General features: G+C 46.2%; 1 protein-coding gene across 1 annotated transcript in view; it reads right to left on the bottom strand.

Annotated features, from left to right (window-relative positions):
• Positions 1-550: 550 nt before the first annotated feature.
• Positions 551-26131, bottom strand: part of NIBAN3 (niban apoptosis regulator 3) — a 95856-nt gene continuing 70275 nt past the window's right edge. Inside the window, exons 12-14 of the mRNA XM_069231741.1 lie at positions 25142-25249; positions 16338-16449; positions 551-5640 (exon numbers count right to left, since the gene is read on the bottom strand). Of these exons, the coding sequence (XP_069087842.1) occupies positions 4826-5640; positions 16338-16449; positions 25142-25249 (1035 nt within the window). The 3' untranslated portion in view covers positions 551-4825. The remainder of the gene's footprint in view (positions 5641-16337; positions 16450-25141; positions 25250-26131) is intronic.

Here is a 26131-nt window from a genome sequence, read left to right on the forward strand (position 1 = left end):
AGTCTACTGGTTCCATGATGGCAATTTCACTCTTTTGTGCTTTTTTGCACAAATGCTTAAGTTGTAACATTAACCTTCCTGCTAGTAGTAAACAGACCCCACAGTCTTAGAGCCACTCTGAGAATCACTCCTTTGTCCACCCTCGGGTGAAAGCACCCCCACGCCCCTCTCCCTTTCCAACTTCTAAAGTTCACAATCTGCCTTTAGGTTCTTTTAACAGTTTGCCCAACACTGTGTCTACTTACACCTCAACAAACTCTCTAACAACAGTAACACTGCATCCTTCCTTCCCTTCTACAGTGGACAACAATTATAAATATATGCTCTTTCAGGCACCATCTTTCACTTATTACATCACATAAGCATTACAAACAGGCCTCTCACTTCTTATTACTTTTCCTGCCCTAGCCTCTCCAACGTTACTTAGTGTGCCTTAATTACATTACAAGTATTACATGCAGTAACACCTTATGCCAAAAATAAGATCAATATACAACAATAATTTGTTGTGCTGCAATAAAATATCGCTGCATATTTAATTATTGCCACTACAACTCAAGACACACCTCTACCACAAAGCATTTTTTAATTAAAATAGATATGACCTACTTGCGTTATCACCTCTCACCTATGCCAATGTGTTCTTTTGAAACAACAAATTCTTATCAGTAATATTTCATAACACTTTCGCAGGCATCTCTTTTTCCCATTCCTACCTTTTGCACACACTTAAATGTTATCTATTTGGCATCAAGAACATATTAAAAACAAATGACTGCTTCAGTTTGAATTAACAGGACATAAGGATATAATTTCCTCTATCTCTATACCACTGTACTCTATGCTCTATACCACTGTACTCTATGCCACTGCTCTCTGTGCCACTTTACTCTAAGCCACTGCACTCTACAACACTCTACTCCAACACTGCACTCTCTGCCCCTCCACTTAGTGCCACTCTACTGTGCTCCACTGCACTCTATGGCACTGGACCACTCTACTCTACATCACTCTATGCCACTGCATTCTATGCGACTCTAATTTACTGTGTACTACTGCACTCTAGGCCACTGCACTCTCCGCCACTTTACTTTACATCCCTGTACTCTAGTCTGCACCACTGTACTGTAAGCCAATGCACTCTACACCACTCCAGGCCACTCCACTCTAATCTGCACCACACCACTCTAATCTGGCACTGTACACCAATGCACTCTACACCACTAATCTATACCATTCCATTCCACTGTGCAGCACTTCACTCTATGCCACTTCACTCTACTCTGAAACAATCTACTCCACACCACTGCACTCTATGCCATTCTATGCTGCACCACTCTGTACCACTTGACTCTACGTTACTGCACTCTGTGCCAGTTTACTCTAAACCACTGCACTCTACCCAATGTATTCTACACCACTTTACTCAAAACCACTGCACTCTACCCAATGTATTCTACACCACTTTACTCAAAACCAATGCACTTTATGCCACTGCACTCCATGCCAACTACTCTGCACCACTGCAGTCTACGCCACTATACTCTACTCTGTAACACCTTATGCCACTGCACTCTATGCCACTGAATGCTACACCACTCTGTACAATTGTGCTCTATGTCATTGCACTTTACACCACTCTGTTCTACTCTTCACCACTGTACTGTATGCCACTGCTCTCTACAGCACTCTACTCTGCAACACTCTACTCGACTGAAGTCTACACTAATGCACTCTACATCAATGTACTCCATACCACTACACTCTAAGACACTTTAGTCTGCAAGACTGCACTGAACTCTACACTACTCTGCACCACTGCATTCTATGCCATTGCACTCTGCTCTGCACTACTCATCTCTACGCCAATTCATTCTACGCCACTACACTCTGCATAATTTACTCTCTGTGACGCTATGCTACACCCCTGCATTTTATCCTCCATCACTCCACTTTACCCTGCACAGCTTCCCTCTACTCTTAAAAAATCTACTCTACGCCACTACACTGTATGCCACTCTACTCTACCCCTTGCTACTCCACCCTGCGCCACTCTACCCTATGCCATTGCACTCTACGCCACTCCATTCTACTCTGCATTACTACTCTATGCCACTCTATTTACTCTACGCCACTGCAGTCTACACCAATGCACTTTACTCAAAACCAATGCACTATAAGCCACTGCACTCTATGCCAATATACTCTGCTGCACTGTACTTTACTCCATTTCACTCTAGGCCACTCTATTCCTACTACAACACTCCACTCTATTACCCTCTACTCCATTAAACTCTACTTAGCTCTACTTCTTTCTATGCCACTCCACTCTACTCCACTTTGTGTCACTCTACAACACTACTCCAAAGTAGGGTGCTCTACGCAACTCCCTCTATGCCACTCCACGCTACTCAACTCGACTCTTCACAACTCCATGCCTCTGTACACCACTTCATAACACCCTACTCTACTCCATGACACTCTACTTTATGACACTCCGCTCCACACAACTCTCCTTTATGCCACTTTTAGCCATGCTGAACAGCTGCCAAACTGGTGTACAACATGGCTAAATCATATTTGCAAAGCCAAAAGCTCCTTCATAGGCGAGACCTATTGGATTTGCCAATGCTTGTTCAGCCCTTCTAGTGCATCAGGGTTGCCAATGGATTAAATCGGAAGAGAAGCAGTTCTATGGAGTCCTAGAATGTTTAACCAAGAGCTATTTACATTCTCGAACTTTTAGGCCCACAATAATAATGAGAAAAACAAGACTACAAATCACGTGATGCAATGGTGGTGCAGGCTAAAAGTCAACACTGGACAAAAGCACTCCTGGTTTCATGGGGCTAGTTGGAAACTCTTCCGCGTACGGAGAGTACCAGTTCCCCTGCTTTTTATTACAGCAACATGCGCAAACACTGTATTTTGAATTGATTTATTTTTATAGAATAGCATGAATTAAGCAACTATTCTGGTGTTTGTCACCCATTGGTGTTCAAGTGGATTGAATATAAGCTCAGTAGCGGCTGAGTCTCTTAATGCTTTGTTTCTAAATTTTATGATACAAAATTAAAATAAATTTGTTTTGCCATATGTGCCGTTATATATCACTGGCTTGCAATTAATATTGATTATATGGAGGAGTCCTAATGTATTTGGCAATTAGCATTTGCAATATTTTTGGAATGTATAACACGTGGCACAACATAATTTGTGGCACATTCCGCCAGTCCTATGTTTTGCCATCTGCACTTAGCATGCTGAGCCTCGTAATCAACACATAATGGGAAAAACAAAACTACAAGTCCCAGAATGCAAAGTGCTGTCTGCTTAAAATAGCAAAGTCCGGCTGAATGCGTAATGCACGCATTTTAGAAACTAGAAGGATGAGCTATATGTTGCGGGTCTGCTAAACAGCGCACCTATAAGGCAGAATAATGATGCACAAATTCCAAACAGAAATCAAACAGTTCCAGGGCATTCTCAAGCGCCCTTTGGCGACAGTGAGACCTGCAGCCAGTACAGATTTTGTTAGAGAACAGCACTTGCCTCCTGCGATTATTGGTCCAACTATAATTATAATGTTAAAAGGGAGTCTACAAGTCCAGTAATGCAAGGCGCGTTAGGCCAGGGCTGACTAAAGATGACACAAAAGGATAGGAACAACCTCAATAGCTCCAAATATTTCTGTTGTGAACCGACGGAGAGATGTGCAGTTTAGCAGAGAGTGGCTGAAAGGAGAGTCCGGAACAGTAGACTCGTCCGCTCCAAATAGTACACAAGTGTGCACATTTCCGGAGGCTACTTATAAAGGTTTTGCATGACCTGTCATATGGCACAAACCAATGCAAAGCAGTGTGTTAACTTAAATATCATTTTAAAAGATTAGACAGTGCCACCAAGCGCCCGCACAACCCATACTAATTGCCCCTTGAAGAGTTTTGACCCAAAACATGACATCTTTAATAGAGAATGGATGGTAGTCTAGTGTAAGGATCCATTAAAGTCTATGGAACCATTGTTGAGAGCTTGGAGTTAGTATATATTCCAAGACGTATGTATAACTCCCAGTGAGTAAAGTATGTGGTGTGCAGTGTAGCTCTGCTGCTAGCCCAGTCTGCATAAAACATGGTATGTCGAGGATGGTTCTATTACAGTATTAGTGAACTTTGCTTCCTTGTTCACCACTATTATCAGTTAGCCTTCACTTGCGTGTGCACTGAATCAAGATGGCCGTCACATTGTCCCATGCGTACAGTTCTGTTTGTTAAGCACACGTGTAAACTGTGCTTCCTGTGGCTGACAGAAAAGAAGGCAAGCATGTCAGGATGAGGTGGACTTGTGATGCCGGAGGGTTCTGACAAAGCAGAAGCACAAGGGGTGCTACAAGGCAGGATCGAGGTGCATTGCCAAATGGAAGTGGATGACCTAGTAGTGGTAAATCAGTGACAGCTGCAGGCCCGGTCTTTGATTCATTGACCGCTCTGTGTTGAGTGTCCAGTGCTGGAGCAAGAGTTCATTCCACCCCCTGGTCTGTACAGAACCTATGAGTCCTCTCCCACCCCCATGTACATACATTGGTATAGAGTCTTGTCTCTAGTCCTGCTGTTAGTGTCTGTTTTCCAAGTGGCTGCTCTGTGTTGAATTTGTCAATAATTAGATATCAACTTAGAGGAATATTTCAGTCCGGTTTTACGCAGATGCCCAAGTGCCGCAAAATGATGCAAAACATTGTGGCAATTTATGTACCGTTTTAAAAGCCTGTGGGCATGACACAAAATTGTTCAGCACAGTGCGTGTACATACACAACACTTAGTAAATCTAAGCCTTGATATTATCTGTCTGGTCAATTTCTAGCAGATCTTGATTTATCTGAGATATTGTCTTTTCAAGTTCTATGGACAGATCCTCCAGCAGCAAACTGCTTTTTGAGTCACCAAGTGCCAAGTTCTGCTGACCAGCCTCTGGGTCCATGTCTCTCTTATCTGATTGTGAATCCATGCCATCTGGGATGGTGCGGTCATGTGACTTGTAGGCCAAAAGGTTTCCATAGATAACGTTGCCATTGGCATGCACAATGCCTCCATTTTGAGTTGGGAACAGCGTGTGACATTGGCTTCCTTGTGTCTCCACATCTGATAAAACTCTAGGACTGGTCCCGTTTGACTGTCCCAGTTGGAGAAGTTGTGCAGAAGGCGAGATGCCATCTTTTAGCGTGTGGACAAATGCACTCTCAATCAGAACTCCAGTGCCATTCTCAAAATGGCAGCCTCCGGCTTCCCTTTTCCCTTGCTGTGAATTTTCTGGGCTTTTTGTGTTGCCTCTTATGTACTGATATGGCCGGGGGTGGGTGGATTCCTGCAAAGAGTGATAAGAGATTCTTGATATCCCAGTGTCATCCAATAACCTGCTGTCAACGTATTCCTGCAGAGCGCTTTGTCGAGGCAGGTTTTCCTCATCATCAGTGGGGGAGCTCGTCGAGCCTGGGGCCGTCACTCTCTCAGGAGTCTCCCGGCCTCCTCTCCCATCCCTTAAGGCCTGGTCGAGTCCCAGCAGGTTTTCTGCGCTCTCCAGGATGGAGGCCAGACTCTCGCTGCCCAGGTGATGCTTTTGCTGCCGCGAAGGGTCTTTCAAAGCTGGAAGATAAAAAGACAAGATGAATTAAAAAAACATTCATGGTGGATTAGGTGTGGACACGTGTGCGTGCATGTGCACATTTGGAATAAGGCAATGCGTTTATGCTGGCACTTTCGAATTTCAGAGGTTTAATGCAAAATGATGCCCCTCCCACCCGCAAAATGTGACGAGGGGCCCCCGAGTCTCCCATATCTCACAAATATTCGCTGAGCTTGGGATGAATGGGGCCATCTTGAGGGGTTAGTGACCTTCTGGAGGGATGGGGCGCACCTGCGCTGCAGGGGCCTGTGTTAGTCCGTTTGAATTATATTTCCATATTCAAGTATGTGTATACACACGCATTAGCCGAGAACAAACTAGAGGTGTGGGAGGCGATGAAGGATCGAGCCTGGCTCAAGTCAGGTGCCCGGCAGAGGCCCAAAAAACAGCTCAGCTTGCCCCATGTTGATCCGCCGGTTTACAACGTGCGCACGCGCGCGTGTGGGTGTGCGTATATCACGGCGGCCTGTGCAACATGAACCTCATAGATATGATTAACACAGTGGTACGGTGACAGAGCTAGTGGTGGGCGAGCCAATACTTTAACAGGCAGAGCCGAGTCGAGGATCTGGCTGCGCTCTCTAAGAGCACATGTTCGAGCCTAGCCCAGAAAATGCTTGGCTCTAAAGTGTACAATAAACACCACACAACAATTTGATATCGATTCTTGATTTTTTTTTTAAAAAAGTACTGTTCTTTAACATGCGGAAAAGTTGCAACTAAGTACAAGAGATTATATAACTTCATTGAGCGGCATTTTTTAAAAGGGACCTTTTTTTAAACATGAATTTAAGAATATTGATGTCCACCATCCCACACCATGACAACAATGCCATTATTAAATAATGATGCAAGTCAGTTGTTATCACCCTGCAAGTGGCCTAGATACTTACACGGAACGTAGTCGTTTTTAAATAAGACACAAGAAAGGCGCTCGTATTAAACGTATTTCAAAGTGCTCTCGAATGCAATCAGAAAAAAAACAGGAATCACGGTCGACTAAAATATTTGACTAGAATCACACAATTTGGTTGAGCCTGGAAAAAATCTAGGTTTCTCGTTTCACATTGTCCCATTGAGCTACTAGATGCGTATCTATTTACCAATCCTGTTATACATCAAAGTAAAAAAAAAAATCGTTGCACCATAGGTTAGAGCACGGGTGGCACGCCAAAATCACAGCTGAGCCAGGGCCAGGCATCTGGCCCGAGCCTGGCACGAGCGTTCTGTGACTCGCCCACCCCTAGACAGATCCTATCCTGTCCCTGCACTTCCTGGCACGCAGGTCGTGCGCAGTCTCCAGCTTTACCCTCATCTCCTGGGAACTCCGAGCTCTGTAGTTCCCAGTCACGGCTTTGGCTCTGTCGTTTCTGTTTTTTTTTTTAGTTTTCTCGATTTCCGCAGAGGGTTGCCCAACCCTACTGCCTCGCTCTGGGCTGCTGCTGAGAAGGCTTACTGAGTGCCACAAAGGCGTGATGGGTGTGCATGGAGGCTTCACGCGGGAGGAGTGTGTAGAGTCCACGCGGGAATACAGGCCTGAGTCTAGGAGGCCTTTCAAGTGAATCTGACTCAGCACCACAGGCTTGGCGGCTACGACCTTTTGCAGATTTTCCAGCTGCCTCCTCACTGCTCCGCACTAACGCGCTAAGTACAGCAACTTGCAGTGGGCACACCACCACTGCATCCGTGCACTGCAGTCCTTTCAGAGAGGCACAGATGACGACCAGGACGGATCTGTCCCTCACAGTTATTGTTCAACACGGCTGGCTTCAGGGCGGTGCAACAGGTGTAGCCGCCCCTGGCGCTCACCTCGGGAGATGCGCTGTGTTGACAAATAACTTGGTTTTAAAAGCACCTACGGTTTCCTTAATTATCCAGCAGTTTTCAGGCAACAATAGAAATGTCACAATAACAGGTAAATAATGTTTCTTCTGGAGAGAGATGAAGTTTTGTCTAGTGGCAGTTAGACTCATCATAAAGTAGCACGAAGGGTTAATATGCCTGCTGCAAAGAACATGTAACATGCACATCCAGTGGCGGCCGTCCTTTAGGGCGGAGGGGCCACGCCCCCCACCTTTTGCCCCTCATGAAGAGTGTCTGTTAGGCTGAACAAAGGTCACCCTGACAGACACTCTCCATGTTCAGCTCAGGCAGCCAGGAGCAGACATCAGCGATTTACGCACACTCCTGGCTGCCTGAGCTGAACTTTGCTGGGCTGAGGAGGTCACAGCTCCTATGGGCGTGACCTCCTCGGCTCAGCAAAGGTGCCTCGAGGCCCTCCCCTGGGTGACGAGGAAAGCGTCACCCATTGACACTCTCCCTGGGCGCTTCAGGTTTAAGCCCTGAAGCGCCCTGGGCGAGTGTCAATCAGTGACACTTCGTCACAGAGTGGGGTGGGGTCAGCAGTCTCACTGACCCCATCCCACTCTGTGACGAGGCTGGGACTGCTGCCTTCCCTCATTGGCTGACCTTAGGGAAGGCAGCAGTCCCAACCCTCCTGGGACCTGGAGGCTGAAGGTAAGTGTGTGTGTGTGTATGCGTGTGATGTTTTAAATTGAATGTTTGGTGTGCGCGTGCATGTTTGAGTGTTATGAGTGTTGTTAATGGATGTGCGTGCGTGTGTGTGTGAAGGAATGAGTGTGTGCGATCTTTTAAAATGAATGTTTGGTGCGTTCGTGCATGTTTGAACGGTATGAGTGTTGTTAATGGATGTGCATGCATGTCTGTGTGTGAAAGAATGAGTGTGTGTGTGTGTGTATCCCGCCCACCCCCCCCCTCCTAAAGCTGCCGGCCACCACTGTGCACATCACATAACAGTACTCCTCATTGTTTTGTGCAACATTTCCTATAGAATTATTTACACATTTAAGATTCATTGCTTCTGAAATAAAGTGTGCTTTATGTAAAGTACTCTGACACCCTAGGGTTCAATCAATCAATCAGTTTTTGTAAAGCGCAACTACTCACCGTGAGGGTCTTAAGGCGCTGGTGTTGGCTGTGGGGCTCATTCGAACAGCCATGTTTTGAGGTCCTTCCTGAAGATGGTGAGAGATGGTCTTTGTCTGAGGTGCATGGGCAGGTTGTTCCAGCTCTTAGCTGCAAGGTATGTGAAAGATCTCCCTCCTCCGGTGGTTTTCCAGATGCATGGCATGGTAGCTAGCACCTGCTGGGCAGAGCGGAGGGGTCTGGCAAGGTAATGGAAAGAGATTTGATGGTTCAGGTAGGCTGGTCCGATGTTGTGCAGGGCCTTGTAGGTGTGGGTGAGTAGTTTGGAGTTGATTCGCTTCTCTACTAGGAGCCAATGGAGGGTCCTCAGGTTTTGGGAGATGTGTTCTTGGCGGGGAAGGTTCAGGACGAGTCTTGCAGCAGCATTTTGGATGAGTTGTAATTTCCTGATGTTCTTTGTTGTGGTGCCGGCGCAAAGTGCGTTGCCGTAGTCGAGCTTGCTAGTGACCAGGGTGTGGATGATTACTTTGCGGCAGTCGACCAGGATCCATTTGAAGATTCTGTGGAGTTGGCGGAGGGTGTGCCAGCAGGAAAAGGTGACTGAGTTTACCTGTCGGGTCATTGATAGGGAGGAGTCGAGGATGATTCCTAGGTTGTGGGCGAGGTCAGTCAGAGTAGGTGGTGGGCTGAGCGATGAGGGCCACCAGGAGTTATCCCAGGCTGAGATGGAGTTTCCAATCAATCAATCAATCAGTCCATTTATAGAGCGCGCTACTCACCGAGAGGGTCTCAAGGCGCTGGAGAGGGGGGGGGGTTGTTACTGCTGCTCGAATAGCTATGTCTTGAGGAGTTTCCTGAAGGCAAGATGGTCCTGGGTAGTTCTTAGGTGTGCGGGGAGGGAGTTCCATGCTTTGGCTGCCAGGTAGGTGAATGATCTTCCTCCGGCGGTGGTTCTGCGGATCCGTGGGACGGTGGCAAGGGCGAGGCTGGTTGAGCGGAGCTGACGGGTGGGCGTGTAGAACGAGAGGCGGCTGTTGAGGTATTCGGGGCCCATGTCGTGGAGTGCTTTGTGTGCGTGGGTGAGGAGCCTCAAGGTGATCCTCTTGTTGATAGGGAGCCAGTGCAGGTGTTTCAGGTGGGCGGATATGTGGCTGTGGCGAGGAATGTCAAGGATGAGGCGTGCGGAGGCGTTCTGTATGCGTTGTAGACGTTTCTGAAGCTTGGCGGTGGTTCCTGCGTATAGGGTGTTTCCGTAGTCCAGTCGGCTTGTGACGAGGGCATGGGTAACTGTCTTTCTGGTTTCGGCGGGGATCCAGCCGATGATGAGCTCAGTCTTGTCCGAGTTGAGCTTGAGGCAGCTCTCCCTCATCCAGGAGGCGACAGCTTTCATCCCGGTGTGAAAGTTCCTCTTAGCTTTGTCTGGGTCTTCAGTGAGGGATATGATGAGTTGAGTGCCATCGACATATGACATGATGTTCATATTGTGGTCTCTGAGGATGGCTGCCAGCGCGGCCATGTAGATGTTGAAGAGTGTTGGGCTCAGGGAGGATCCCTGAGGGACTCCGCAGCTGACTTCTGTTGGTTTGGATATGACGGGTGGGAGCCTGACTCTCTGTGTTCTCCCGGTGAGGAAGGAGTGGATCTATTGCAAGGATTTTCCATGGTTTCCTGTGTTGTGGAGTCTGGTGCATGAGGTGCTGTGGGAGACCGTGTCAAAGGTCGAGGAGTATGAGTGCTGCAGGGTGTCCACGGTTGAGGAGTGTGCGGATGTCATCGGTGGCTGCAAGAAGAGCTGTCTCCGTGCTGTGGTTGCTGCGGAATCCAGACTAAGAGGTATCCAGAGAGTTGTTGTCCTCGAGGAACTGTTGCAGCTGTGAGTTTATGGCTTTTTCCAGGACTTTGACTGGGTAGGGTGGCAGCGAGATGGGTCGGAAGTTCTTGAGCTCTGATGGGTCAGCTGTGGGTTTCTTCAGGAGGGGGCAGACTTCAGCGTTTTTCCAGTCTTTGGGGAAGGTGGCTGTTGTGATGGAGCAGTTCAACGTCTTGCGGAGTTCGGGGGCGATGGATGCACTGGCTCTGTTGTAGATGTGGTGAGGGCAGGAGTCTGTTGGCGCTCCAGAGTGAATGCTGTTCATGATGATTTCAGTCTCTTCTGTGGTGAGCATGGACCAGCTGTGGATGCTTTGGGTGGGCTCCAGGGGGCTGGGTCGGTTGTAGGTTCTGACGCTGGGTGGGTTCTGCGGGAGGAAGTTGTTATAGATGTCCTTAATCTTGCAGTGGAATAAAGTGGCTAGTTTGTCGCAAAGGTCTTGCGATAAGAGGATGTTGATGGTTTTAGAGGGAGGATTGATGAATTTGTTGATTGCCATGAAGAGTTCTCTTGTGTTGTGCGGGAAGGTGTTGATGCATTCACGGAGTGCGGCTTTTTTTTCCGTTCTTGATGCTTTCGTGATGGGTGGCAATGGCGGCTCTGAAACAGGCGAGGTCTTCGCTGGTTTTGCTGTTTCTCCTTTTCTTCTCTAGGTGCCTGCAAGTGGGTTTGGATTCTTGGAGTTCGGCAGTGAACCAGCTGGCTTTTTTTGGGACGCGCCTGACCGAAGTTGATCGGAGGGGGCTAAGGAGTTGGCGCATTTGGTGATCCAGGAGTTGAGGTTGCGTGCTGCGTTGTTGCCTGTGAGGGTGATTTGGAGAGGGTTGTGGTGAGTTGGTCGTCAGTGATTCCGTTCCATTTCCTGTGGGGGGGCCCTGGGGACGTGGAGGTGCCTGTTGGGTGCGGTGATTGCACAGTGTATGCAGTGATGGTCAGTCCAGTCTGGAGTGAAGGTATTCTTGAAAGTGATCCGGGTGCCTGAGGAAAAAATGGGGTCTAGTGTGTGTCCTGCGGAGTGTGTGCAGTGATCGGTTGCTTGAGGCCGAGGGTGGCGAGATTGTTGAGTAGGAAAGTGGTGTTTCGTCGTTGCGCTCCTCGAGGTGGAAATTCAAGTCGCGCAGGTGGAGGTACTCGTGGATCCCAGGACATGGGGCTGACGATGTCTACAATGGTGTCGATGAAGGCTGGGCGGAGGCCAGGCGGTCTGTAGACCAGGGTGCCACTGAGGGAGGAATTGTGAGTGGCATGGATCAGAAAGTGTAGGTGTTCCATTGTGGTGCAGTGTTCCTCCATGCTGACTGTGATGCAGAGTGAGGACTTTTGTACTATGGCCAGCCCTCCACATGGATGGGAGGGTTGGTCCTTCCTTAGGGAGTTGTAGCCATCCGGGATTGCGAAGTCCGGTCCGGAGATAGGGTTGGTCCAGGTCTTGGTTAGGAAGGTGATGTCTGGATGGGTGGAGTCGATGAGGTCCCAGAGTTCCGTGGTGTGCTTGTGGATGGAGCGTTTATTCAGAAGGAAGCAGTTGATGAGGTTGTGGTGGGCGTCTGTGGTTTCAGGTTTGGGGTGTTCTGGTTGTCTGTTGTGGCTGAAACTGAGGTTGCAGTTCCGGCAGGAAAAACGTCCATGGGTGTTCTTAGGAGATGCGGCGCAGCAGGCGCTGAGATGTCTGGTGTTAGGGCGGTGGAGGGTCTTGACGTCGGAATGGAGGGTGGCCACGGAATGGCTAATTGGATAGCCAGGGTTTCTGGTGGTGGGTGCAGTGATGCGGATGGACGGAGACGGGCTTGCCTTTGCCTCAGTCCAATCAGCTGGGAGGCGGGAGGGCACGAAAAGCGTGTCGCAGGGAACAAAGGGGCAGGACCGCAGGGGCAGCAGTGGTATGGGACGGAGAGGGGAACAGAAAGACAGAAAAATAGGAGAAGAAACAGAAAGAAGAAGAAGGAAACAAAACAAAGTAAAAACAGAGGTAAAAGACAGAAGTAAAAAGCAGGAGTATGGAGAGACAGAGAGAGACAGAAGACTCTTACTTGTAGATGGCCACTAGGCCACCAGGAATGACGCGCAGGCAGGAGCCTGTGGGTGGAGGAGGGCCTCGAACTGAGAGTCAGGCAGACTCTCAGTTCATTCCCTGAGGCAGAGGCAGCAGCAGCAGGAGGAGCTGGGGAGGGCAACAGACGCTGGACAGGAGGTCAGTGGAGTCGCCTCTCCACTGTAGGGTTGGTATGAGTAGCGCTATAAAACAAAATAAATTCACGTGAGAAAGGGACTGTGGGGAGATGAGTGGCCCTATTGGAAGGTGGTAGTGATGGAATCCTTGAAGATGGAGGTTATTGAGGGGAGGCACCCAAAAAATGTGTTGCACCAGGCGCCTCCAACTCTAAAGCCAGCCCTGGTTCAACATTTGCATGAAGTGCTATGTGCAGTCAAGCTAGTCTCACTACACAGCATTTGACACTTTCTAGGACTTGGTACAACAAGTGTCACTGATCAAAAAATACCCTGCAAACATAGGATGCCTTTCACTAGTTTTCCGAAATTGTTAATGGAAATCTAAGCAGCAAGTGACAGAAGAGTTTGAGGCTAACACACACACATAACAGCACACCTTGTTTATTGCAGGGGTCTCCAACCTTTTCTCTAGTAAGAGCTACTTATGTTCAATGAAAATCATTCTGAGCTACTAATATTTGCTCTTAGAGCCATGCCGGACCTTTTTCCAATTAATTTTCTAGCTTGCCCATCACTAGCGCACACAGTTAGGTTATACATGTTCCCTCAAGTGCAATCCCTTCTACCGTTGGGTTATGTGTGTACTTTCAAGTGTGCATGAACACACTGCAGCGCATATTGATAGGTCCTCTTGGAAGACAGGTGAACCAGTGCAGGGCACCTTAACGACCAGGAGGATATTAAATAAACCCACTGCTACAAAGCCTCAGATGACACGGCAGGATGTCCCTGCACCTACACTGAGCAAGAGCTGTGCAGAGGGCTGTGAAGATCAGCATTTCTTTAAATGGTAACTGGGAGGGTGTGTGTGCAGCAAAGAGCTGTCCCACACTCTTGTTTGTATCAGGATTGACTACTGATGTGCTAATAGGAAGAATGTGACCTCCAGGAGGAAAGCGGCTCTAGACATGCACAGAAGCAGGCCTGAATCTGAGGTCTTTATGGTAGCCAGATTAAGTTAACAACCTGCGAGCCCTTGGTGACTAAATATCCTGTAACCCCTTATTAAGCAGAGTGCGTGAGCAATTTCATCAGCTGTAAAAAGGAAAATACAACTTTGCGACTTCAGGAATCTTTGGAATTTATTTTCCACCACTCTTGGATACCTAATGAGTTTAAAACTGCTGTGCAACTTTACTGTCACCATAACGTAAGACACCGCTTTAAACTATAAAGTCTGTTATTGGTTTTCAAAATTCATGGACATTGGATGCCCAGTTGGTCATTGCTCTCAACTATCCTCCATTTAGCCATCAAAATATGACTTTTTTTATTTATTCCTGGTTTTATATATTGCCGCTTGCCACGAAGACATTATAGTGCTTACAAAAGAGCAGGAAGTACGTTATGGTTAACAATCAACATAAAAACATCCTATTAGCAACAGGAAAGCAAGGAACAAACAGTTCATAGCAGCACAGGCGTTAAAGAACGAGACATAGGTAGCTAAGCGAGAGCAGAATGAACAAATATCTTGTAACAGAAAAGACAGGTCAAGTCAAAACTGGAGATGCAAGCAACGACCCAACACTTTAATCAAAGTTTGATGAAATCATAATCATGCACGAATGGGAGCCGTGCTGGAAACAGTTCCTGGGAATATGTCCCTGGTGCTGATTTTCTGTGTTTAGCCTGTATTCTTAAAATAATGGCAGATATTGAGACATGGGTATAGGAAGTACATAATTTCCCCAGGATCAAACAATGTGGTCAAGTAGAAGAACCAAGATTTCAATGCAGGACTGCTTGTTTCAACTATCACAACGTTCCCATTATAAAGTATTTTAGAAAGTAGATTGTAATAGTGGGTGGTGCTGTGAACCCACTGGTGATATTCAATGTGTATTGGGTTTCAGTCCAGTTTTCTTATCCCACACTTGCTGCATCTGTTTGGCGAAATTCCAAGTACTTCCAATCTTTGGAAAAAAATGTGAGCCTAGGAATGTATTCCAAAAGTGCACACCTGGGGAGGCTGGGATTGAATTCCAAGGACAGTTCTCAACTTGCTATTATACCACCCTCACTCAGGTAACGGGGGTTCAGATGCCAAGGTAGTGGTGCAACTAAGGTAGGGTGACCAGATGTTCTGAACAAAAAACCTAACATAGAAATAGGACTAAATGTTGACACTGCACTGACCAGTGCCAACATTTAGTCCTATTTCTATGTCAATGGCTTTTCCTATATAGATATATATATATATATAAAAATAATATACTCTGTCAATTTCTATGTCAATGGCTTTTCCTATATATATATATATATGTATATATGTATATATATGTATGTATATATATATATATATATGTATATATATGTATAAATATATATATATATATATATATATATATATATATGTGCAAAAGAAAAATCTTGTAATGACAAGAAAGGTCAGGACACTTCCAGTATAATTTAAAGCTTTTTACTCTTTACAACGAATTTCCTCCCAACGCGTTTCAGCCGTAGCCTTGTGAACACTGGCCTCGGATGATGGTCTCTGCAAGGGTTTATTCGACCCCCATTAAATTCTGCTGTGCTGCCTGAATTAATTAATCCACTGTACAAAGGCCAGGGGACTGCTCTCTCAGGAAACGCCTTTGTGTTGGGAGCACTGCCCAGAACCTTAGTACGTAATTATTAACATTACATTTTGGGAAAGCTGTAAAGCGGGCATTAGATGTCAAGTCTCATAGTACTGTGACAAAAACCTAGCCACAGAGTCAAGCCTGTGTCTCGATAACCAAGACACCCTGTATTGTAGTCTCACTGACCAAGAGGCACCATAGTGAAGCCTAAATAATGGAGTCTTACTAGTCAAGAGGTTAGCTTTGAATAAACAGTCTATTATTGTGCTTTTACTGCTGAGATGAGTTAGAGCGCAATGGAGCGCTGGCTCGAAAAGTGAACACAACACCACAAAGGAAGTGATTGACAACAAGCAGAAAGGGACAAAACAAGGAAGCAATGTAAAACAAGCAACAAAACGCCATTGGGGCCTCAACAGATGGAGCAAAATCGCGGCCTCATTGGAAGTTAGAGCCAAAGTAAACGTGGAAGGAGACGGAAGATGATTTATGTAGGAAAGGATGGCAGGAGCTATAGGGGCAAGAAGTGGAGGAAGCCTAACAAAGGAAAAGATGGGCATCTCCCATCAGAGTAGGAGTCCAAGAGAAGACGTCTGCTGTACCTGAGGGCACCCATCAGAACAGGAAGTAGGCAGAGCCCTATAGACAAAGTGACATGTATCTTTAGGAATGCATTGGAACAAGAAGTGTGTAGGGTCTAACAGAGGAAGTTATGAGAAATTTGATGCACTCATCTTGGGAGGAAGTGGACAGGGCTGAATAAAGGAAATTACATTTATATGGAGACACTCGTTAGAACTGTAAGTAGACTGGACATAACAGGAAGTGGTGGACAGCATCAATCAAGGCAGGAAATACACAGGTCCTAAAAAATCATACGGTTGGTTGGTAGGCAGGGCTGTACGAGGAAATGAAAGGTAAAGCAGGCATCAGAACAGGTAACATGCATTTCTTCCTGTGGGCCAGAGGTGACCGGAGCTGTAGTAAATGCTCAGAGCCCAGCAGCATATAAGACATCTTGTACCTTCATCTACTGCCTCCAGCAAAACACCACGAACAATGTCCTCGTAAATGTTTTCCACGTGCAAGATGGCGCTGTAGTCCGCAAACACATAACAGTCATATTTAGGAAGCTCCTAAAGGGGCAAAACACACGCATATAAGTCAGAAAATACATGTTTATAGCAGTGCAAGCCATATAACCCGTCCCACAAGTTTAACAGTTTGAAACTACAAGTCCCAGCATGCTTGACGCTGCTGGCTGAAAAACATTGTTGCGTGATTTAGCTCCCTTAATGCATGGGGAAGACTGGCAGGCAAACTAAACCAGCGTTATAGTCTGCAGCCCAGCAAAGCAGAACTGCTGCACTTGACCAGATTTTAGGAGTGAATGTGGCGACCAATGTACACCTCACCATGCCCTTGGTAAGCAGCTTCAGTGCGCAGGTCAGAACCAAGCTCCTGCTGCGATTAACGGTGTTTAATCCCTACTTGCCATGCCTACACCTCCGAACCTTCAGGCCCGGGCTTCACCTCAATACTGGCTTTTATAGCAGCACCTTTGCCTTGCATTTTGGACCCACCTTGGTGATGAATGGTTTCTCCAAAGGCTACAAGGCACCAGGGACAAATGGCTAAGGTTATTTTCTCTCTAGTTGTCTCCACACTGTTAATGACCAGGGCACAGATTTTGTGTCAGTGTGCCACCACAAAACGCTGATATGTGGGCATTCTTGCAGGTTGTTTGGGAGCAATTAGTCCTTAATTTGAGCCGGTGCTTTCCAGTGCTCAGCACCAGCACCTAATTGTCAACACCAGCACTTATGACAGTCTGCACATGGTGTTGATCTTTGTCGAGTTTAGAGATGAGCACAACCACCACTGTTTATGATTTGAATATGCATTACAAATTGCTGTTGAAGCCTGTGTTATAGCTTAGGGGCCCTGAAATAGTCTGAATTGTCACACTTGTGGGCATGTGATGGTTAGTAGCTGTGTTGGTACTGTCATTGGCAGTGCTGATAGGGGCAATGGGTGGTGCAAGCTTTAGTGGCGAGGGCCCTGGCACTTATTTTGTTGCAAATTAAGCACTTGGAGCAATCTGGGCCCCGTTGCCTATGGAGTCCCATCCAGCTGCCTAGTTTTTGCTTGCCCTCCAGCCTGTGCTTTTGCCTTCTGGTTCTCTAATTTGTGCGCCTCAAGGGAATCTTTCCTCTCTAGGAGTAACGCCATTCAGCAGGGCATCTAAGCCAGTTGGCCAGTGGTGGTACAATGCCTCAAGAGGCACATTTCCACACACGAATCTAAACGAGACTTATTTACATATTTAATGGTTATCCTTATACTATTCTCCTGGATCAGCATTAACCACCTATGTTCCAGGTCACTCCTTCCACTCTGAATCCCCCAGCAGAACCGCTCCCATCTTCCCAAAGTCCATCCATCTACCAATGTAGTTCTACTGCCACCTAGTGGCAGGCTGATGACACAGACCTAGACACATGTGCCCTTGGCGGAGGGTGCCGAGTAAGAAAAATGTCGACAGAAACCCGAGGGAGTGGTCTTCAAACTGTTGAATGATACGCCTCTTATGTAAACTAACTGCATCATTCACCCAATTTTATTCTATAAAGTGTTAAGCATTGCAAGCAAGCTGAAGAATTTCACTGGGACTTCAGGGTAAATGTTCAAACAAACACAACTGAGCTGTGAGCGTGCTTTTCAGTTTGCCAGAATAAAAGTAAGCATCGTGAATCAAAGCGAGCAAGACGCACAATTGATGTGGGATCTCCATATTTTTAAAATAGTAGTCCAAACTCAATGCTCTGTATGTTTTAACATAATAAATCACTATGAGAAATTAAAAACCATTTGTAAGCAAAGAAGCCAACAAGAGTGAAGGAGTGTAGATGGCGTCTAAGAACACTGGACAAACATTGATGTTGGTCCTTTTCTTTGGTCCTTGTATTTTCAGACTATGGTGACAAGCATGGGCGTAGGAAGTGTGGGGGACAAAGGGGATGTATCCCCCCCAGATTTTGGAGGGTGGGGGACACAGGGGACAAAGGTGGGGGGGACAAGGGGACACAATAATTTCCCCTTTTACATCTATTATTCAGAGGGCCATTAGCGCACAAATGCGCTACTTATGATAGCCCTCTGCGGACCATCCTCCAATCTGATGGCAACAGAATGAAGGTGGGTCCGGAGGCCCCCTGCGCCCTTTTGTTTGTCCTGTTCACAGCTGTGGGCATTAAGGGTGCTCATAAGAACAAAGGGCACGAGGAGGAGAAAATAGTTTTTGATGATTACTGTCTGCATCACCTGCCGCCTTGAAGAGGAACACTGCAGGATGCCTTCAAGTGGAGCTGCAAGTCAATGAGGAAGATCTAAAGAGGAAACAGAGTCCCAATCACCCTGATGCCTGCAGGCTAGAAAGGAGACTCTGTGAAACACAATGATTGTATTTGCCTAAGATCACACCAGTTGGTGAAAAAGTGAAGTCGAGATTGAGCCCAGATTTTACCTTTTCACACAACAATTTAGCTATTAGAAGGGTATATTTTTCTAACATTTATGTTTAATGTTTTGTTATCTGGGTAATGAAGGGCTTGATTACAGCATGGCTAACAGGGAGAAGCCATATTTCATTTTGGGCCGTTATGCCCAGCATTATTATTTATGTTGTTGTTATCGTTACATACTTCAGCATATTGAAGTATATTATATTTTCTCTATCTTTTCTGCATTCTGTGCTACTCTATGCCACTGCAATCTATGTTGTACCACTCCACTCCACACCACTCTACTCTGCAGCACTCTACACTACGCCACTGCAATCTATGCTGTTCTACTCTAACCATTGTACACTACACCCCTGCACAACCACTGCGATCTATGCTGTGCCACTCCACTCTGCTCCCCTCTACTCTTCACCACTCTACGCTACTGCACTGCACGCTAAACCAGTGCAGTCTTCGCCAATGCACTCTACACCAATTTACTCAAAACCAATGCACTCTATACCACTACACTCTACACCAATCTACTTTGCACCACTGTGCTCTATGCCACTTCACTCTAGACCACCCAACTCCACTCTATGAACTTCACTGACATTACACTCCATGATACTAGACTCTGACACTCTATTCCATTAAACTCCAACACTTTCTCCAGTCCTTAACTCCCTACACAACTCCCTATACGCCACTCCATTCCACTTTACACCACTCTATGCCACTCCACACCACTCTATGCCACTTCAATCTACGATTCTCTACTCAACGCCACTGCACAACCCTCTATGCCATTCCACTATACAACAATGTACTATGCTCAACAACACTCTACCTAACTTTCTCTGTGCCAGTTCACGTTACTTTACTTCACTCTACTCCAATTCACTCTTTTTTATGCCTTTCCACTCTACGACGCTCTGCCACTTCACTCTATGACACTCTATTACACTGTGACACTACTCCACTCTACTACTACTTTATGGCATTGGCATTTGATTAGAGATTCAGATCTCCATTGATTGCCTTCTCGCTCATATGACACGTGGGTCAGATTTATCTTCGCCGTTTTGGTTACAAGCACTCTGTAACCCTTTTAACTCAAGCTTAACGAAGGCTTAGGATGATACTGATACTTGTCTAGGGGATTTAAATATCGTCAGCCAAAGTACCTTGACTTGAATTTGTGATATTGTACATAAGTTGGCATAAGCATAGGTACTATGAGCTAATGACTTCTTGATTCACTATTTGAGTCATTCATGTAAAAGTCGGTGTATAAAAGCTTGTAAATCATTATTGTGGATGCTAACCTTGTAGGAAAGTAGCCTCTTTCTAGCTTGGTTACCCCCACCTTTGGCCTGTTTGCCAGTGTGTTTGAGTGTGTCTACTGGGATCCTGCTAATCAGGACCCCAGTAGTTATGCTCTCTCCCTTAAATTATGGTTGTTGCATACTGGTAATCCAGTATTTCACCCAAAATTGGCATACTGGTGCCCCCTTAAAAGTCCCTAGTATATGGTACTTAGGTACCCAGGGCATTGGGGTTCCAGGAGATCCCTATGGGCTGCAGCATTTCTTTTGCCATCCATAGGGAGCCCATGCAGAGGCTTCTGCAGGACTGCCATTGCAGCCTGCGTGAAAAGGTGTATGCACCCTTTCACTGCCAGTTACACTGCACCAGGTCACTTATAAGTCACCCCTATAGTAGTCCCTCCAGCCCTAAGGGCAGGGTGCAGAGTACCTGAGTGCACCCCTGCCCTAGCAGAGGTGCCCCCGCGACCTCCAGGACCATTTTCCCCGACTTCATGAGTGTGGGGATGCCATTTTACATGTGTACTGGAAATAGGTCACTACCTATTCCCAGCTACATAATGGTACCTCCGAACATAGGTATGTTTGGTATCAAACATGTTGGAATCATATCCCAAGGCTTTTGCAAGCATTGGTTGTATGATTTCATGCACTCTAGGGGCTCCGTAGAGGACCCCCAGTATTACCATTCCAGCCTTCTGAGGTTTTCCAGGCAGCCCCAGCTGCTGCCACCTCTCAGACAGGTTTCTGCCCTCCTGTTGCTTCAGAAGCTGAAGCCCAGGAAGGCAGAACAAACGATTTCCTTTGGGAGAGGGGAGTTACACTCTCTCCCTTTGGAAATAGGTGTTACAGGCTTGGGAGGGGTAGCTTCCTTCCCCAGGCCACTGGAAAGGCTTTGAAGGTCACATTTGGTGCCCTCCTTGCATAATCCAGTCTACACCGGTTCAGGTACCCCCAGTCCCTGCTGTGGCACGAAACTGGACAAAGGAAAGAGGAGTGACCACTCCCCTGTCCATCACCACCCCAGGTGTGGTGCTCAGGGCTCCTCCAGAGGGTCCCTGGGTTTTGACATCTTGGATTCCAAGTTGGCAGCGAACTCTGGGAGCATCTGAGTGGCCAGTGCCAGCAGGTGGTGTCAGAGCCGTCCCCTGATAGGTGCTTACATGTTTAGCTGACCAATCTCCCTTTCAGGACTATTTAGGGTCTCTCCTTTGGGAGGTTCTTCAGATTCAGATTGCAAGACTCCAGCAGGAATCCTTTGCATCCTTTACTTCACCTTCTCACCGAAGAAACTGCATCTGGACCCTCCAGGAACTCCACAAACTGCAACAACGAAGCAAAGACGACTTCTACAACATTGTATCTTCAGCTCTTGCCAGCAAATGCAACTGTTTCCCGGTTGTGCATCCTCAGAAGACAGCATGTCTTCAGCCTGCACCAGAAGAATGAATGAATCTCCCTTGGAGTGAAGGAGTCACTCCCCTGCTTCAGCAGGCACCTCTCTGCAACGACGACCATCTGCGTGGGTCCCCTCTCCTGAAGAGTTGCATGGATCCTGCATCACGGGTGGTGGACTGATGTGGTCCCTATGGTCCTGATGTCCTACTGTCCAACTTTGGTGGAGGTAAGAGCTTGCCTTCCCACGCAAGACAGTACCCCTGTGCACCACGTGTTTTTCAGTTGCCAAGGCTTGTTGGCATCCTTCTATGAAATTCTTTGTCCACAATGTAGCTCTGGCCCCCAGCACTCCTTCCTGCGATGCATAGCTTCCTGAGTGGTTCTCTGGAGGCATGGTATCCTTTGTTTTGGTGCTGCATGGGCCTCCTTTTGCAACTCTTGTGCCCCGTGCTGGGGGACTTCTGTGTGCGCGGGCTGGTCTTCTGTGGGCTCTCTGAGTTGCTGAGAGCCCCCTCTGACTCCACCTCCTGGGTAGAGTCCACCAGCTCCCTCCTGGTCCCGGGCAGTGCCATTTTCCGCTAACCGTGAGCTTTGCGTGTGCCAAGGCTTGTTGGCGGAATCCAGCAACGCAAACCAGACTGCAATCATCCATCCGGTGTGGGATATCATCTGCACCAACCAGGAACCCGCTTTCATCTTCTTGGGTGCAGTACTGACTGTTCTTCACCAGTGGTTCTTCTTTTGCACCTTGATTCGGGTTAGCAGGGGCTCCTGTCCTCCCTGGACTCTTTTGTTCTTCTTGGACTTAGTCCCATTTTTCCACAGATCTTTAGGTCCAGGAATCCACCATTTGTGTCTTGAAGTATCTTCTGGTTCTTGCATTATCTTCTTTCTCGTGTTCTTGTGTGTTCTAGGAAAGTTATTGTGATTTACTCCTGCTTTCCTGGGCTCTGAGGTGGGTTCTGTAACTTACCTTTGGTGTTTTCTAATACTCCCAGCGCCCCTCTATACTCCACACCTGCCTAGGTGGGAAACCGACATTCGCATTCCACTTTCTTAGTATATGGTTTGTGTGTCTCCTAGGCCCATTTCTAACCATTGTGATTTTCATTAATTGCACTGTTTTCTAACTGTTCTTATTGCTATTGCTGCATACTAGTGTATATAATTGGGGTATTACTTACCTCTTAAGGGAGTATAGTCTCTATGGTATTTTTGGCATTTGTGTCACTAAAATAAAGTACCTTTATTTTTGTAACACTGAGTATTTTATTTCATGTGTGTGAGTACTGTGTGACTACAGTGGTATTGCATGAGCTTTGCAGGTCTCCTAGCTAAGCCATGGCTACAGCTACCCCTAGAGAGCCTGGCTTCTAGACACTCCCTACATTTCACTAAGGGATAACTGGGCCTGGTATAAGGTGTAAGTACCATAGGTACCCACTACAAACCAGGCCTGCCTCCTCCAAACCACTGTACTATGTAGGTTACTTTTTACATTTTTCTTGTAATTGGTGACATTGGGTCATCCAGGTAACTTGTGTAATGCCCGAATACCAGTCCTTCTCGATTTCCCCTGTTGATGTTTTCCCACTACATTTTATCTTTTATATTTTGATTGAATAAATGCATGAAACACTCCATTTGCATACTACTTTAATATCATTGTTTATGGGAGTGGTGTTGCATTTTATTCAAGGGACCCCTGTTCCTTTAAAGTTAGTTTACTGCTCCATTCTAGGACACTTTACTTACTCCATGACACTACACCACACCAGTCAATGACACATCATTCACCTTTATGCAATTAACTTTGAGTCATGCTGAGTAGTAGTCTCACTAGTGTACAGCATGGCTAAAACACATTGGCAAAGGCAAAAGAACTTACATAGGCGAGACCTATTGGCTTTGCCAAAGCTTGTTTATAAGGTATGAACTTCAAGGTGACTTGCAATATCCTTATGTACGCAGGGGGTATTTTACCCCATATAATACATTGTCACACCACCAACTTTCCCACAAACCACTTAAAACCTTAGTACATAGCTTCTGTCATTCCAAGCTATTAAAGTAGAGGAAAGAAAGAAAAGCAACATTCCTTTTTTTGCTTTAAACAGCTGCATTAATTATGCTCTGTGACCCGATCTGCCTTTTACCTTGGCTGCTAGCTCTGGCAGAAGGCATTGTAATGTCAGAACTCGACTGTAATAACCCTATCCTAGTCATTTTCTGATGTATTTTCTTTATAATCAGTGAATTTCTTTTCTTTATACGCAGTGACTTGGTGCATCACAAACAGACGTTTCTAAATAAATTAGTGACTGCAATTTATACAGAGATTAGAGAATCCATGTTTATATAGCCTGTAACTCCAAGAGCTTCTTCAGTTGAAATGCTTCTAGTTATGGCTGATGTGGAGCTGAGCATCCCAAGATCACAAACAGGAGTAGAAGTGGTATTAGAACTATGGTTTCCGAGCACAATTTACAACTGCTGTACCTAATCGCTTTTGATATCTCCAGTGCGGTTCCAATTGGCATGAGGCGAAGGGAATGATGGGTATGGGGTGCAAAGAGTATGTTCTTCCTTTTTACCCTCCTACCTTTATTTGCTTGGTGCATGAAGATGCAAGGTTAATCAACACGTTATTTTCACATTTGAGCTAATTACTTTGTGAATGTAAATAACAATAAAAGATACTTTCAGACTGTGAAAACATGCCTTCCTTTCTCCCTATTTCACTTCCAATATATATGATTGTGTATATTTATCGGAGCCTGCAGTTCGTAAACAACAAGCGATTTGTATAGGGTTGATTGAAAGTCCCCAAGGCTGTCTCTGTCCCCCCCAGAAATTTATTGGCTCCTACGCCCCTGGTGACAAGTTAGCTATCAGCCTCGTGTCATGAGTGGCATCTTCAGCCAGCTCTGGCTTTAGATCAAAACACTGCGTGTGTGTTGGGATTTTTTAGACACTAATGCAGTGTTAATTGCAAAACTATAAGTTCCAACATTGGTTTCACTGTTGTCTAACTGTTAACCAAGTCTGCCTAACGGTGCTGCATGAGAGACTTGGCCATTTGGTAACTATGAAAATAGTTAACATTTTGCCCACCGCTAATAAGGCAGTTGTCCATTTAAAAATGCACTTAATTACGTGTTTGCCAACTTGCTGTTGGCAGACAGATACCCCTAAAAATGCCCACGGCGAAATCTTTTATCAGAACTGAGGGAGTGAGGCCCTCTTTTATGTTTGTGTGTTTGGGGGCATTTTTCAGGCAGAGGCTGATAGCTTCTCGTTGCCAGAGCCTCAGGCCCCCGTCACATGCGCACATACCCCCAGGTGGGGCTGTCCCACCGTTTTGGGACTCATTTCACCCCATCATTTATACAGCTCTCGCTACGACCGAGTTTTGTCTTTTTTTCCTGCAATATTAAATATAGTTTTGATTGAACAAACTCATTGGTGTTTGATTTATTATCGACTTTGTAGCGACAAAAGGAAGGGCGTGTCTGCCTGGGTTCCAGATGCACTGATCTCTGCAGAAGGCGCTTAACCCACAGATCTAGATTCACTCCACATAAACAGTCCACACTCACCCGCTTGCACTCGGGCTCCAGGCGCTTCAGCAGGAATGGAAGAAAGATATCAACCAAGGTGTCCCGGGCGAACCGCCTCCTGGCGCGGCTGCTGTCGGAGTCAAATTTCTGTCCATAAAAAAGTTTGCAGCAATGGGTACTAGTTAAAGGTCAACATAATACACTTTTAAAATACAGTTTGTAGTAATGTACGGCAAAATATCACACTCCCTCACTTTTTGTGTACCAGCAGTTGCACCCCACTCAACATCTCTGTTCACTTTGGGGCCTCATGTACAATTTTTTAACGTTTGCAGACCCTCCGATTTGGTCATTCTGAGGGTTCCAGACCTCTAAAACACTTTTTGCAATGTACTAGATCCAATGACCGATTCTGAATGGTTTCCTGAATCGCAGAATGGGTTAGGAAGTAATAATGACTTGGTATTTGGAAAGGGCGCGTTTAGGCTTTCCTTCCTAATACCGATTCCTTATAGCACTAATTCTCAAACATTTTTGACCCGCGGCTCCCTTGATCTGTTGGCCATTATGTTACGTTTTTTTGGCTGGTGGGGGGGATGTAAGTCTGGCCTAGGGAGTACTTCCATTTTTCTCCCTGAAAATAATTGGCATGAAGCCGATGAAGGTATTGTAATTATAGATATAACAAAATAAAAATATAACAGTTGTTTAATATAAAACTTTAATTGGTTGAATCAGACACAATATTGTTCAGCACTGGGGTCTGCAAGCCGTATAGAATTTTGTAAAAAAAGTTGCTTTTGGTGTACTGCAGTGTATGCAATTTGCAGGAGGCCTTACCATTTTAAGTAGCTGCCACCCCATCCTCTGTTTCTACTGTTGTATCAAAACATATTCTGTTGTGTTTCTGTAGTAAATGCTGAAAAAATAACTGATTGGACAAGCCAGTCTTTTCTTTCACTTTGAAGATTTTTAAGCCATTTACCGCCACTAAGACATTTACTGCCACTGTTTTCTTTTCTGTTCTGC

The sequence above is a fragment of the Pleurodeles waltl genome, chromosome 4_2, assembly GCF_031143425.1.
Source record: "Pleurodeles waltl isolate 20211129_DDA chromosome 4_2, aPleWal1.hap1.20221129, whole genome shotgun sequence".
In the NCBI taxonomy this organism is placed as follows: domain Eukaryota; kingdom Metazoa; phylum Chordata; class Amphibia; order Caudata; family Salamandridae; genus Pleurodeles; species Pleurodeles waltl.